Source organism: Dipteris shenzhenensis, chromosome 22, assembly GCF_047967505.1.
Source record: "Dipteris shenzhenensis isolate YYH24624 ecotype China chromosome 22, Dip_SZ_1.0, whole genome shotgun sequence".
Lineage (NCBI taxonomy): Eukaryota > Viridiplantae > Streptophyta > Polypodiopsida > Gleicheniales > Dipteridaceae > Dipteris > Dipteris shenzhenensis.
Genome location: NC_141617.1, coordinates 9,620,758 through 9,634,674, shown reverse-complemented (window position 1 = coordinate 9,634,674; position 13,917 = coordinate 9,620,758). Strand labels below are relative to the sequence as shown.

Sequence of the window (13,917 nt, the reverse complement as noted above, 5' to 3'; positions counted from 1 at the left end):
AGAAAATATTAAGTTGAGCAAACTTGTTCTATGGCCAAGTTCCCTACAATGGTGGCACTAGCTTAGAAGCCTTGCCACCTCCAATAGTTGAAGCAATTCCCTTTAGATAGGCTCCAATCGTTTTCTGGACAACAAGCTTTAAGACCCATGAGACGTCCAATGATTGCTCTGTTGTTGAGCTCCTATACTGCATGATCACCCTGCTTCTTATCTTAGGTTGAGCTCCTTTCGCCAGATCCAAAAGGGTGACCTTACCTACTAGAGAACCCGAAGGCACGAACAACTACCTCCGCAAGAAAGGAAGGGGAAAGAGAGGGGAAGGAAGAAGAAAGGAATGGGGAAAAGGCAAGAGGGAGAATTGAAAGGAAGGAGAACGGGAATGGAGAGAGAGAGAGGGAGAGAAAGAGAGAGAGAGAGAGAGAGAGAGAGAGAGAGAGAGAGAGGGGGGGCTGCCAAAAGGACGGGAAGGAGAGGTAAGGATGAGGGAAAAGGATTCCCTTGTTGGGCCCAAGGAGCAGCCCTCAAGGGGCAAACCGCCCAAACGGGCTGTCTAACACAGCTTGTGGGCCAAGAAGTCTTACAAACAACACAGCCCATAAATGACTGTGATAGGTGACGGCACAGCCGGGCTGTCTAACACAGCTTGTGGGCCAAGAAGTCTTACAAACAACACAGCCCATAAATGACTGTGATAGGTGACGGCACAGCCAGAAAAGGGAAGAGGCAGAAGAGGGCAGACGCAAATGGAGCATCGGCTGGTGAAAACAAGGTCGAAGGGGGCAGGAAGGGGAAGAGGAAGGAGAGGAAAGGCCTGGCAAATCCAGGCAGAAGAAGGGCTGGAAAGAGGAGGGGAGAAGAAAAGCAGGGAAGAGGGAGCAGCCCGTTACCAGGCTTCTACAGAACCACATGGGAGAGGAAGGAGAGGTCAAAGATAAAGCAGAAGGGGCTGGAGTAGGGGCAGGGAAGGCAAGGAAGACAGTGGCAGAAGGGGGGGCTAGCTTGAGCTCGACAAGCAGGGAGCACATACTATTGTGTGCGGTAGAGCACATTCATTCAAAAGGGAGAGGAAGATCATCAACATCCATGGAAACCCTACACATATCTTCTCATATGATCATCATCTATGGAGAGAATTCTATGAACAGTAGAAGAATATTTTCCATGTACATTGCTGCGAAAGGAGAGACTGCGTTCTTAAAGATTGTTACAGAAATTACACCCCCGACTCACAAAATTATAACAAACACATGCATCATAAAAATAAGTCTAAGCTATACTAAGAGGAGTTTCAGTAAGAAATTCACATTTATCACCTGCTTTATGAGAGCTCGATGTTTAACTCTGTCTCTCTAACAGGGGCTGCTTGTTTTTCACATAAGCGTTGAGGTTAATAAGGAGATAGAACTAAGGTACAGTACCCCGCCTCAAGAGAGCACATATATTGGAAAGACATCACCATCGTGTAGTGTCTGAATACCAGCAGTACAACTTTATATATCAAGAAATTTGAACACAACTAGGACAACTCCTATATCATGGAGCACAATATGGTATGGAGTTAAGAACTACATGTGCACTTCAGAAAAGCGTTTTCTTGATATTTAAATTGTCATATTTTCAATGCTCGTCAAACTGCCTTAATCCCCACCAAGCCTGCTTCATCAAAGACCATAGCCGTCATTGGTTGTTGAAGATTGGCATCTCTCCACATATCTTACATGACCTCAGTCACCTGCATCAAATTCACCAGATAAAATAGGTTTAATGACTTTGTCCAACCGAAATCCAAATTCCTCGTCTAATCCAAGACAAGGAAAAAGCAAAATCAAAGCAAGTCCCTTACGTAGTGAACATTCCTTTCTGTTACATGTATTTCATTTTTTGGAACGAGCTGCAACCAATGGAAAGACAAAGATCAAGCCTTTCCTCTATACTATGGCTCCTGAAGACACATCCCCCAATTCGTCCCTCACCTCTGTGGACCACCTGTCACCTTCGGCCTGTTACATCACCTATTACAAGGTGATCGTGACAATACCACATAATGAGGGTAACATGCCCTACAAACTGGGGTCATAGCAGCAGTGAACCATGGGGCTAAGAAAGCCCCTAGGGACAAGCATCTTTAATACAACGTTTACCCAAACCCAGGGTTTGAAAAAATAACCCATGGAGTTGGGGGACTTCAGCTAGCGGCCACTGTGCTGGCACACACAAGATGGCTGTGAGGACAAACGCACATGGTGCTCATCTGATGCCAGAGTTGTGACATGTTACAGTAGTATCAAAGCACACACGATTGGGGTTATGAGAAGCAACTGATGGAAGAGTCACAAGACAATAGAAGTGGATGTGAAGACAGCATGACAAGTTTTAAAAATTCTCTCATTTGTACTGGCAAACAAATTCCTTGTGTAGCCAAGAAGCCCCTTCAGATTTCAAGAAATTTGCTTCAGGGGTTGCATTTCTTTGAACGAGCTGGAACCAATGGAAATACAAAGATCGAGCCTTTCTCTATACTGGCTCCAGCCGACACATCCCCCCAATTCATCCCTCTCTTTGCTAGACCCTCTCTTTGCTAGACCATCTGTTATGTCACCTATTACAAAGTCATGGTGATGATACCCGGGGTTATAGGAGCAGTGAACCATGGGCTTAACCTATGGGGCTAAGAGGGCCCCTAGGGACAAGAATCCTTAATGGAAGGTTTACTTAAACCCAGGGTTTGAAAAAATAGCCCATGGAGTTAAGAAATGTGAGCTAGCAGCCACATGGCTGGCACACACAACATGGCTGAGAGGACAAAGACAGTCTGCTCACCTAATGCCAGAGTTGTGACATGTTATAGTGGTATCAAAGCATATGCAATTGGGGTTATGAGAACACAACTGATGAAAGAGTCACAAGATGATAGTGCATGACAGAAGCTGGTGTGAAGACAGCGTGACAAGTTTTAAAATTTCTAAATTCTCTTATCTGCACAGGCAAACAAGTTCCTTATGTGCAGCCAAGAAGCCCCTTAGATTTCTTCAGGGATTGCATGCATGCACATCAAATTCCATAGAAATAAATGTAAGGTATTGCATCCACATCCGTCAATCTAAGCACTTCTTTGAGCAGGCTTCTAAGACCCAGAAGACCCTTATGACAGTTTGCTTCAGGGTAGATCAATCTTGCACACAGACAGACTAACTATGTTAATTTGAAAGTCTGATGCAAATCATTGGTGAGCATAGACACCCCTGTGCCTCTGCCACAAAAAGACAAAGGAAAGGGGCTAGGTCATAAGCCTTCTCTAAATCCAACAAGAGGATAGAGAGAGGCTGGGACTCTATGGCCAATCGATGGCCTCCAAAATAGTGAAAAAGTTGTCTAGGATCCTCCTCTATTAAACAAAACCTGTATGAGTGTCATGGATGATAATGGGGAGGTGGGGGCAAAGCTGCAAACCCAAGAGCTTGGCTAGGATCTTGTACGTGATATCCAGTAATGTGATTGGGAGCCACTGACGAATGTCTACTTGGTCCGCCCCTTTCGGGATCCAGCAAATCCAACCTTGGGCAAGGGCCTGATGAAAGAAACCCAACTCTGTTTCACTATCGAGGACCAGGTGACTGGGTCCCTTCCTAGAAGAATGCGGCTTTGTTGGTGGATATCTGAGCTGAGAACGAATACTCCTGACCGTGCAGGGGTTCATTACAACTCCTGACGGGATCAAGGACTGTGGTTGCTTATGTGCACAGCCACGAAACCCATGCACATTCAAGGTCACAAGTATCCAATGGATGGAGATGATGGGAAGGTGATGAACAAGGCCTTCCAATGACTGAAAGCCTACGTGGCCACATCTCAGTGTGAGGACTTTGCCATAGATTTGGTAGTACTATAGATCTCATTGGACTTGATGACCCAAGATATCAAGGAGGTTGAGATTCCTAAGAAGACTGTACATTGGTTCAAAGGTGAGTGCGCAACCTTGCTTAGCTTCTAGCAGCTCTTTACAAATATCATCCCTAGAGCTGGCCCTATAGATGGTGACATCTTTGTTAGAATTATTATTATAATTTAGCAGTGACCAATGTAATGTAATAAGTAGGTTAGGGGAACTTTTCCCTCCTTTAGAGGTCTTTCCCCCTAACCACAATGAGTTCACTCACTACGGTTTAGTGAAGGATAAGGTTTTGTCACTTAGACAAAACCTATCCCACTTCTTGTATTACTCACTTCTTCTATTGCAAGCACTACATTCAGCTCTCTTTCTCTCACAGTCTGTTTTCTAACATTTGGTATCAGAGCAGCAAGACCCTGCTCCTAGTTCCTTGCCCTGCTCCCTGCTCCTTGCCCGCAAGCTCTCCCTACTCCAAGCTCCCTGCTCGCAAATCCCGTCCGTACAGCCCATACTATCATGTGCCGTACAGTCGTCGTACAACGTACAGACTTCCGTACTACAGCTTGTCATCCGTGCGCTGCTCTTGCGTTGCTGTCCATACACAATGTACTCAGGAATCCGTACATTTTGTCCGTACACAGGAATCCGTACAAAGCCATCCATACACTGGCATCCATACACTGTCGACCGTACAACTATTCGTGTAGTTGTCTGTAAACTTTTGTTCCCGACTTCAAGGTGCTTCTTTGAGGTTGCAGCTCCGTACTATAAGTACATTTTGGGGCTCTTTTGTTTGCATATGCACACAAGTGCATTTGTGCAGTGAGCCATTGTTTTGGATGCAATTTCTGACAAGAAATTGGGGCTTTCACAATTACACTGCAATTTTGCAATGAAATTTGGGGCTTTTGTAGTTTGTGCAACATTTGGGGCTTTCAGATCATTTGCCCTCTTTTGTATGCAATTTCCCACAAGAAATTGGCGCTTTTGCATTTGGGTTGCAATTTTGTAGGTAAAAGGGCATTTTGGATATTTGCAAACAGTTTTGGACTCAGTACGAGTCAAATTGCAGACTTTTGCCACTTTTTGCAGACTCTATTTGCAGATTTTTGCGGCATTGAGCAGAGCAATGTGGTGCATTTTGAGCCTTTGACAAGCTGTGACAGTATTTGTCACTGTGGGCATATTATTCTTTGCAGACTTTACTTGTGCATTTTATATCCCAAGAAGGGATTTCACCTGGTCTATCTGCTGTATTTTTTCTGAGATTATCCGGTGAAAATGGCTCAGAACAACTCAAATGAGGTGTTCGGGGTTCTCACACAGGAGGATAAGTTAGATGGCACCAACTACTCCTTGTGGAGTTTCATGGTTCGCAATATCTTGGTTGGCAGAAATCTTTGGGATTATGTCAATGGAGATGAAGAAAGACTAGATACAACGCCTATACCTGTCACTCCTACAGCTGAAGGTAGGGGTAGAGGTACAAATACAGCACACGTGATTGGAGCAGCCGCTCTAGGAGCTCCCACACCAGAGCCAAAAAGATGGGACTCTAGAGATGCACAAGCTCTTTCAGTAATTTCTCTTTCTGTCAAGAGGTTCATTATACCTCATATTCGGTCATGCAAGACATCTATGGCAGCTTGGGTAATACTTGAGAGTATGTTTGCAGCAAGGAACGATGCCAGGGTTTCCTTTCTGAAGCGAGAACTTTCCCATACACATATGGAGGAGGGAGATTCCATGAATTCTCACCTCACAAAGCTTCAGGATCTCAAGGAACAATTGCTGAACATTGATGAAGTCATTCCGGATTCAGAGATGATCTCCACCACTCTGAACTCTCTTCCTGAGTGCTATCTCGGTTTCCACACCTCGCTGAATTTGTCATTGAGGGGGGCCAACAATCCTCTCTCCTTTCACAAGTTGGTAGGACTTCTGTTGCAGGAGGAACAAACATGCAAAAATATGGCAACCCAGGCTAGCGAGCATGCTATGCTCTCCAAGTTCAAGCCCAAGGGTAAAGGGCAGCATAAGCCACATGCCCATCAGCCCACACATCAGCATAAAGCTGATTCTGGACGGCCTCCTTATAAGGCACAGGGTGATACAAACAAGCAGAAAAAGAAGGGCATCTGTCATTATTCCAAGAAGCCAGGTCATTATATTGGAGAGTGCAAGAAGCGCATAGCCAAAGAAAAGAAAAGGGATTCCAGTATGGCTGTATCAGATGCATCAGGTCCACATTGCCATGATGGAGGAGATGTTGCAGCCAACTTGGTTGAAGAGCACTATGCCTTTCTATCTTGCACTTCAGATTTTTCAGTGGGTAGTTCAGATACTACAGCCACTAATCATGATGACCCATATGCTTTTTTGACTTGCAGTTACGATCCTTCAAAGGATGAATGCTCTTTCAGTGTTGATGAGACACTACATACTTGGTATTTTGATAGTGGTGCTTCAAAGCACATCACTTGCAAGAAAAATCTGTTTGTAACTCTGCATTCTTCACCCACCAAGAAGAAGGTAACTTGTGCAAATAATTCTTCTTATTCAATGTATGGAGTGGGAGACATTATTCTCACATCCACTGATGGCACAGATCTCAGAATTTCATATGTACTCTATGTGTCAAGTATAAAGAAGAATTTGCCTTCAGTGTCCTCACTCAATAGAGGAGGGTTTCAGGTTGTTTTTTATGATGACAAGTGTGCAATCAGAGACAAAGAAAATGAATATGCTTTGAGATTGTCTGGCACTTTGTATCCGGGTCTTTTTCAGCTTGATTTATATGAAAAAAGATCCCATCTTGCATTATCAGTTAGCACTCCCACTGCTGCGATGCAAAATACGGAGTTATGGCATGCTAGGTATGGACACATGAGCTATGGCAGCTTAATGACACTCAGAGGCATGATATGGTTGATGCATTACCTCCTTTGGAGTCGCCTCCTCCTCATGCATGTGAAGGTTGCATTCTTGGCAAAATGCATAGGCTTCCCTTCAAGAAGGATGGTGCATTGAAAGCTACAAAAGAATTGCAGCTTATTCACAGTGATGTCTGCGGTCCCATTAGGACACCTGCTTTTAGGGGTTATCTCTATTTTGTTACATTCATAGATGACTTCACCAACTACACTTAGGTCTATGGTCTCAAGGCAAAATCAGGAGTGTTTATGCATTTCAGACACTTTGTGGCTATGGTTGAGAATGAGACAGGACTCGAGGTGCAGACACTTCGCACAGATCAAGGGGAGGAGTATATGTCTCATGAATTTGAGAAATTTCTTAAAGAAAGAGGCATTATGCATCAGCTTACAGTGAGGCTTACACCTCAACAGAATGGCAAAGCTGAGCGGAAGAATCGCACCGCCATGGAAATGGATAGATGCATGCTCACAAGTAAGAAGTTGCCTCACAGGTTTTGGCTGGAAGGCCTCATGTGTGCCAACTATATTTTAAATCGGGCTCCTACAAAGGCTTTGAAGACAATCACTCCCTATGAGGCATGGCATGGGAGAAAGCCTTCAGCAGACCATTTCAGAGTTTTTGGTTGTGTAGCATATGCCCACGTGCCTGTGGAGTTCAGACACAAGTTGTTAGATAAGACACTAAAATGCATTTTTGTGGGGTATAGTTCACAAAGCAAAGGCTATCGTCTCTACAATCCTGCTACGCACAAGATTTTTGTTAGTAGAGATGTTATTCTCTGAAAATTCTGCACATGCACATGCTGAATTTCAGATTCCGGCCTCTTCAGATGACGTGTTTGAGGGGATGCTTCCTATAGCATTTGGTTCCCCCGCTGAAAGTCAGAATTTACAGCAACCTCCGCCAACTCCACAAGTACAACTTCAACCCCCAGCTGAATTGGTACAACCTCAAGGTGTGGATGAAGTTGTCAGGCAAGAAATTCAAGAGATAAACGCAACCAAAACAGTCCCGCATTGGTTGCTTCAGACTCTCAGGGAGAGTAGGCTTGAAGCTCCATTGCCTGGCAGAACTCGTAGTGCAGTAAGGCACATGGGGGGAGCTCATTCAGTTGAATTAGCTTATGCAAGTACTCTTCTTGATGAGGAGGAGCTTGAGACATTTGAAGAAGCAAAAAATAATGTGCATTGGATAAATGCCATGCACGATGAGTTGCAGTCCATTCATAAAAATCAGACTTGGGATGTTGTGGATTTGCCACCAGGTAAGAATGCCATAGGTACACGGTGGGTTTTCAAAGTCAAAAGAAAGCCAGATGGGTCCATTGATCAGTACAAGGCAAGGTTGGTTGCAAAAGGATATGCTCAAAAAAAAGGCATAGATTATGAGGAGACTTTTGCTCCTACATCCAGGATGACCACCATCAGGTCAGTTATAGCCATGGCTGCAAATTCTGAATGGAATGTTCATCAGATTGAAAATTAAAACAGCTTTCCTTAATGAAGACTTGTTGGAATAGGTTTATGTCAAACAACCTCCGGGCTTTGAGATTTCAGGAAATGCACTTCAGGTATGCAAGCTGAATAAAGCTTTGTATGGGCTGAAACAAGCCCCACGTGCATGGTGCCAAAATTGTTGCCTTTCTGACCAACAAGGAACTGCACAATAGTCCAACTGAGAGCACCCTCTACATCAAGAAGGATGGGGGGGATATTCTGGTCATTATTCTTTATGTAGATGACATGCTGCTCACCGTATCAAATGAGGAAGTAATTGCAGATTTCAAGGCCCAATTGAAAGCTACATTTGATATGTCAGACTTAGGCTTGTTACATTTCTTTTTGGGGATCCAGTTTATTCAAGAGAAACATGGCATTGTTATGTCTCAATCCAAGTATGTTCAAAAGCTCTTAGACAGATTCAACATGGATGATTGCAAGCCTATGTCCACTCCCATGGAGCCGGGGCTGAAGCTTACAATGCATGATGCGGGTGAATCAATTGATGTCACACTTTATAGTCAGGCTGTTGGATGCCTCATTTATCTCTGCAATACACGACCTGATATTCAGGTTTCAGTTTCTCAGGTGAGCAGGTGTATGCACATCCCAAAGATTATGTATTGGCAGGCTGTAAAACGCATCTTTCATTACTTGCAAGGTACAAGGTCTTTTGGCTTGATGTTTCCCAGGGGGGGTAACTTGGAGATGCATGCTTACAATGACTCAGATTGGGCTGGAGACTATGATACTAGGCAGTCCACCAGCGGGCATTGTTTCTTTCTAGGACATGCTTGCATTTCTTGGTTGAGCAAGAAACAATCTACAATGGCTACCTCCTCATGTGAAGCTGAGTACAGGGCAGCTTTCACAGCGACAGTTGAATGTGTTTGGCTGCATCATTTGTTTGCTGATCTTCATCTTTCATTGGAGGGTCCTTCTCCGATTCTCACTAATAGTCAGAGTGCTATAGCAGTGGCAAAGAATCCTGTGTTTCATGCTCGCACGAAGCACATTGAGGTTCACTATCACTATGTCAGAGAGAAGTTGCATGCAAGAGAGATCAGTATGATCTATGTGTCAACACATGACAATGTTGCAGACATCTTCACCAAAGCACTTCCACGTGAAAAGTTTGAGGCATTTCATAGTGCCCTAAACTTATCTCCTTTTGGTGATTGATCATTTCCTTGTACATGACATTGGCACTGCAAGGGGGTGTTAGAATTATTATTATAATTTAGCAGTGACCAATGTAATGTAATAAGTAGGTTAGGGGCACTTTTCCCTCCTTAAGAGGTTTTTCCCCCTAACCACAATTAGTTCACTAACTACGGTTAGTGAAGGATAAGGTTTTGTCACTTAGACAAAACCTATCCCACTTCTTGTATTACTCACTTCTTCTATTGCAAGCACTACCTTCAGCTCTCTTGCTCTCACACTCTCTTTTCTAACAATCTTGGATATGGTCACCTTCCACAGCTTAACTTGCCTAGACCAATCTAAAACTTGTTGTCAGGGAAACAATGCCATCAAAACTCTATCCTGAAGGGACTGTATAGCTTTATGCACCCGTTGGTAGTTGGGGGTGTCAAGGGCGTCATGTGTGAGCCTTTCTCGCCAGACCAAAGGGTCCTCTTCTGAATCTCAATCTAGTTTGCCAAACAAAAACATCATCTACTAGTAATGAGAAGAAGGGGAGGAAGAAGTAGAAGTAGAAGTAGAATTTATTAGCGTCCTCGGGGGGCCAATACTAGTAATGAGAAGAAGGGGACGAAGAAAGGAAAGGGGAGAGAGAAGCGAAGAGGGGGATACAAAAGAAAAAAAAGGGGAGGGGAGGGGAGTTCTAGATGAAGGAAAGGAGCCCACAAGGGGCCGAAAGGACATCCTTGAGGGGGAGGGTCAGTTTAGGGCCTGCTCATAGATCCGAAAAGACAGAGAAGCCATTCCTAGGACTGGCAAAACATAACAAAGAGGGACGAGGGAAGCAGTGCCAATGGAAGAGAGGCAAGGGCAGCAAATAGGAGAAAATAGCTCTAATGGCCAACGTGGGGGGCCATACTGGTCCGAGGTGGCATAGAGGAGAGATAAGGCCTTGCTGAAGCCCAAAACGGGCTGGAAAGCCAGCAAGGACTGGCACAAACAGAGGCCGCGGGTGGCGAGACAACCAGCCCAGCAATGGGCTCTTTAATGGACCAAAACGAGCTGCAAACAGGCTTGTCAAGGGCTAGGACGGGGAAAGAAAGGGGCAGAAAGGAGACAGGAAAGAAGAGATGGTGCAAGAGAGGGAAGGAGGTGGCTGAAGGGAATGCCAGCTAGCAGTCAGGTGTCGAGCAAGGAGAAGCCTTGTGGCACTTCTACCTTATAAATTTGTCTTTACGTTCTGCTACCATGGAGTAAGTGCTGTAGTAAGCTGACGCTTGATCTCTAATGAGATTCAAAACTGATTGAATTCTGCTGACAGGAATTCTCCTCCCCTATACGTCCTCATAGTTTTTGTTTCTTTCACATTTTATTCTCAACCATTGCTAGCCACTCTTTGATTTTTCAAATGCCTCAGACTTTTTCTCGAGAAGTCAATCTTGGTCATGACACTGCCTTGCTTGCTTGCCCATCATGCAAGAAGCACAAGTCTCAAAACATGAATGGATTGCAGGTAGGAAGGTCCTGCAAGCTGTGTACCCTATGTGATGAGACAGAGTGTTTCTTGACCAAGATGACAACTTTACCATTCCTATAGACTGCCCACTTTCCTTTTGTTTTAGCTTTCATCGCCTTCTAGAGGTCAATCTTTGTTTGCCCCACTTGGAGTGTGAGGTCCTCATTTATGTAGGTTAAGAGTACCTTGCAAGGCTATCCTTTTCATCAATACATTTTAGTGTACAGAGTACAATTACCTCACCTGCCATGTCTTTTCAATGCTAAGCTTGTCCTTGCATCGCTCCTTGCCATGTCTAAGGGGATGGTCTCTACTTATAACCACCATGTTTAAGACTCAAGACTTTGCTTATCTTCTTTTTGTGTCTTCAAGAGTCACTTGCATTAGTGTTCTTGGTTTGAGGTTGCAAGCTCCACTTCAAACTAGTTAGCATGAGCCACCTAGTAGTGGGTGAAGTGTATGGTTTGGATCACATGTTTGGGAATTTGGGACATATGGTAGGAGGAGTATCAAGTGAGAATTTCATCATTACAAGTGGTGGGAGCAGGCTGGCCAAGGGCTCAAGAAAGCTCTTCCACATGTTAGATAAGTTTTCTCTTCTCCCAGAAATTGCCATGTGTCCAAAAGGACTATTGCATGGCACGTGTTCTTTAACCCTATCAAATGTCCTTTTTCCATTGTGTTTTCTAGGAACCTGAAGTTTGAATTCTACTCATAAGTTGTCTCCTTTTTCTCCATTGATTAATTCCTAAGAAATTAGTCCAATTGAGGGGCTAGTCAAGGACATTATTTTTGGTTGGCCTTTTCCCACATGTCCTATAGGCCTATTGAAATCCATGTATTATCCTATAGGCATATCAAGTCTAGCATCTTGTCTTGTATCTACATAGATTTTACATCTTATAGGCATGAATATACCCAAGTCACTATAGACATTCCCTATAAAATAGTTGTTCAGTCAAACTACAATTTGGGCATTTGATTGCTCACACTTACAAGAACTCAAGAAGCCGCCGAGGGGGGGGAGTCTGTCCTTTTAGCAAACGAGGCATTAGTACTTGTGGGATATTAATGCCCTTAACCTCTCACGTAGACCTTCATCCTTAAATGCTAGACCCTAACAATTAATATACAACCATGAAAGCATTACATGCATATCTTGCAATCAAACTCGACCTAGAAGTAGTATATTGAGACAATATGACGATTTTCAACAAATAAGAAAGGAAAAAGCGATAATATAGAGCACATCTCTCTATCTATCTATCTATCTATCCACTCGGTTGGACCCTATAGAAAGATCTCTCTCTCTCTCTCTCTCTCTCTCTCTCTCTCTCTCTCTCTCTCTCTCTCTCTCTCTCTCTCGCGTTGTGCAAGCCCTCTGCTAGGCCTACGTTGGCCCTCCACTAGCCTCTCACGCTTGTAGCAGTCCGATGTAGTCCACGCCAACACACAACTAGCTAGCAGCAACAGTTGCGCAGCCAGTTGCCTCGTCAGCGCTAGCCCGGCCCTCCTCGTCAGCACCAACGCATCAGCCGGAGCAGGAGCTTATAGCAAGACTCACCCTCTCCAAGGTTTGGGCTGAGCCCCCGACCCCCAACCCTCAGGGTTAATCACAGAAGAGGGGGGGGGGGGGTAATATACACGCAGGCCACCATGAATGGGGAAGCTAGGACGCATGTGGCTTTCCCCAAGGTCAAGACTTTTACCTCGACCCTAACCAAAGCCTGATACTCCTTAGTCGTGGCCCTCCCTTCGCCCCCCCCCCCCTTACATGCTTGCAGAGACGCCTTCCCCATATGCTAAGAACTATCTACGATAGAGGAGGATGGTAAGCATGATAGACCCACAAGACCATATTTATTACCTACAGAAAATCGGTGAAAGAAAGAAAGAAAGTCTATTAACGTCCACTGGAGACCAAATGGTCTATGGGACAGCAAGAAACCCTCTAGTACATCTGCTTTAGGGAGGGCACATGGCAGCTCCCAAGGAGTGCAAAAAGCAACCCCAATTATTTAGAGTACCTACATGATATTCTGGAGAGTAAACAGCCATACATCAGTTTAAGACTGAGAGTCTTTTGGTTTTGATTTAAAATCTCTGATTAGTGCTACCCCTTCACAGTAAACTGACCATTTTCCATCCTTTCTGGCAGCCCTGACTTTAGCTAATTCAGTTGCCTTAATCTTGAGTTGATTTTGTGTAAGCTCCTCTGCTATCCCATACTTTGGTGCCCTTCAGCTTGTAAGATTGTCGAAGAAGCTTGATCCACATATCTTTTGACTTCAGTGTAAGGATTGCATGACCTCTATAGTGCAAAATAGAAGCTGGCCTGCAGTCGTCACCATCCTGCTCATCGTCAATATTTCACTATATGTATCCTCCTCTTTGTACCAATCTTTTGGGAGCCCCCCTATTCTAATCTTCAGCGCATTATCACATCTAGCTTCGTGTTCTTTAACCTCTTCTTGGATATCAGACTTACTTGCTTTGTTGTCAACTTCCACAAACACTTCCTTCCTAGCAGTTTGTACTTCAGTGTGAACAAGATCTTTGACTGTAGAGACTAGTTGTAGGGTAGGGGGGGAATCCTTACAAGATTTTACGGCCTCATCAACTACTGCCTGCTTACCAAGCCCTTCCAAAGTGAAGTCGGGCCTTTACTTCTGCCAACTCCAATCGTATCTCTCTCACTGCCTGCTGCAGATAAAAAATCTGATCCTGTTGCCCGAGGATGGGCGGTTTTGAGCCTTCTTGTTGGTAATTCCGTGGGTATGGAGAGGGTGTCATGGCTACAACTGTAGAGTACCGAGTCCTGATGGATGTTAAAGGAGTTGAGGGGGTTGAGGGGGACTTGGAGGAGAGGGTAGGCCAATCCATAGTTGGCTGTATGATGAACCCCCTTGGCTTAACGTAACCCCCGGGTTGGG

The 13,917-nt window shown here is 44.5% G+C and overlaps 1 protein-coding gene across 1 annotated transcript in view; it reads right to left on the bottom strand.

Moving 5' to 3' along the window:
- Positions 1-1,285: 1,285 nt before the first annotated feature.
- SS2 (starch synthase 2) overlaps positions 1,286-13,917 on the bottom strand; it is a 73,894-nt gene continuing 61,262 nt past the window's right edge. Inside the window, exon 10 of the mRNA XM_087393125.1 lies at positions 1,286-1,732. Coding sequence (XP_087249251.1) covers positions 1,729-1,732 — 4 coding nt within the window. The 3' untranslated portion in view covers positions 1,286-1,728. The remainder of the gene's footprint in view (positions 1,733-13,917) is intronic.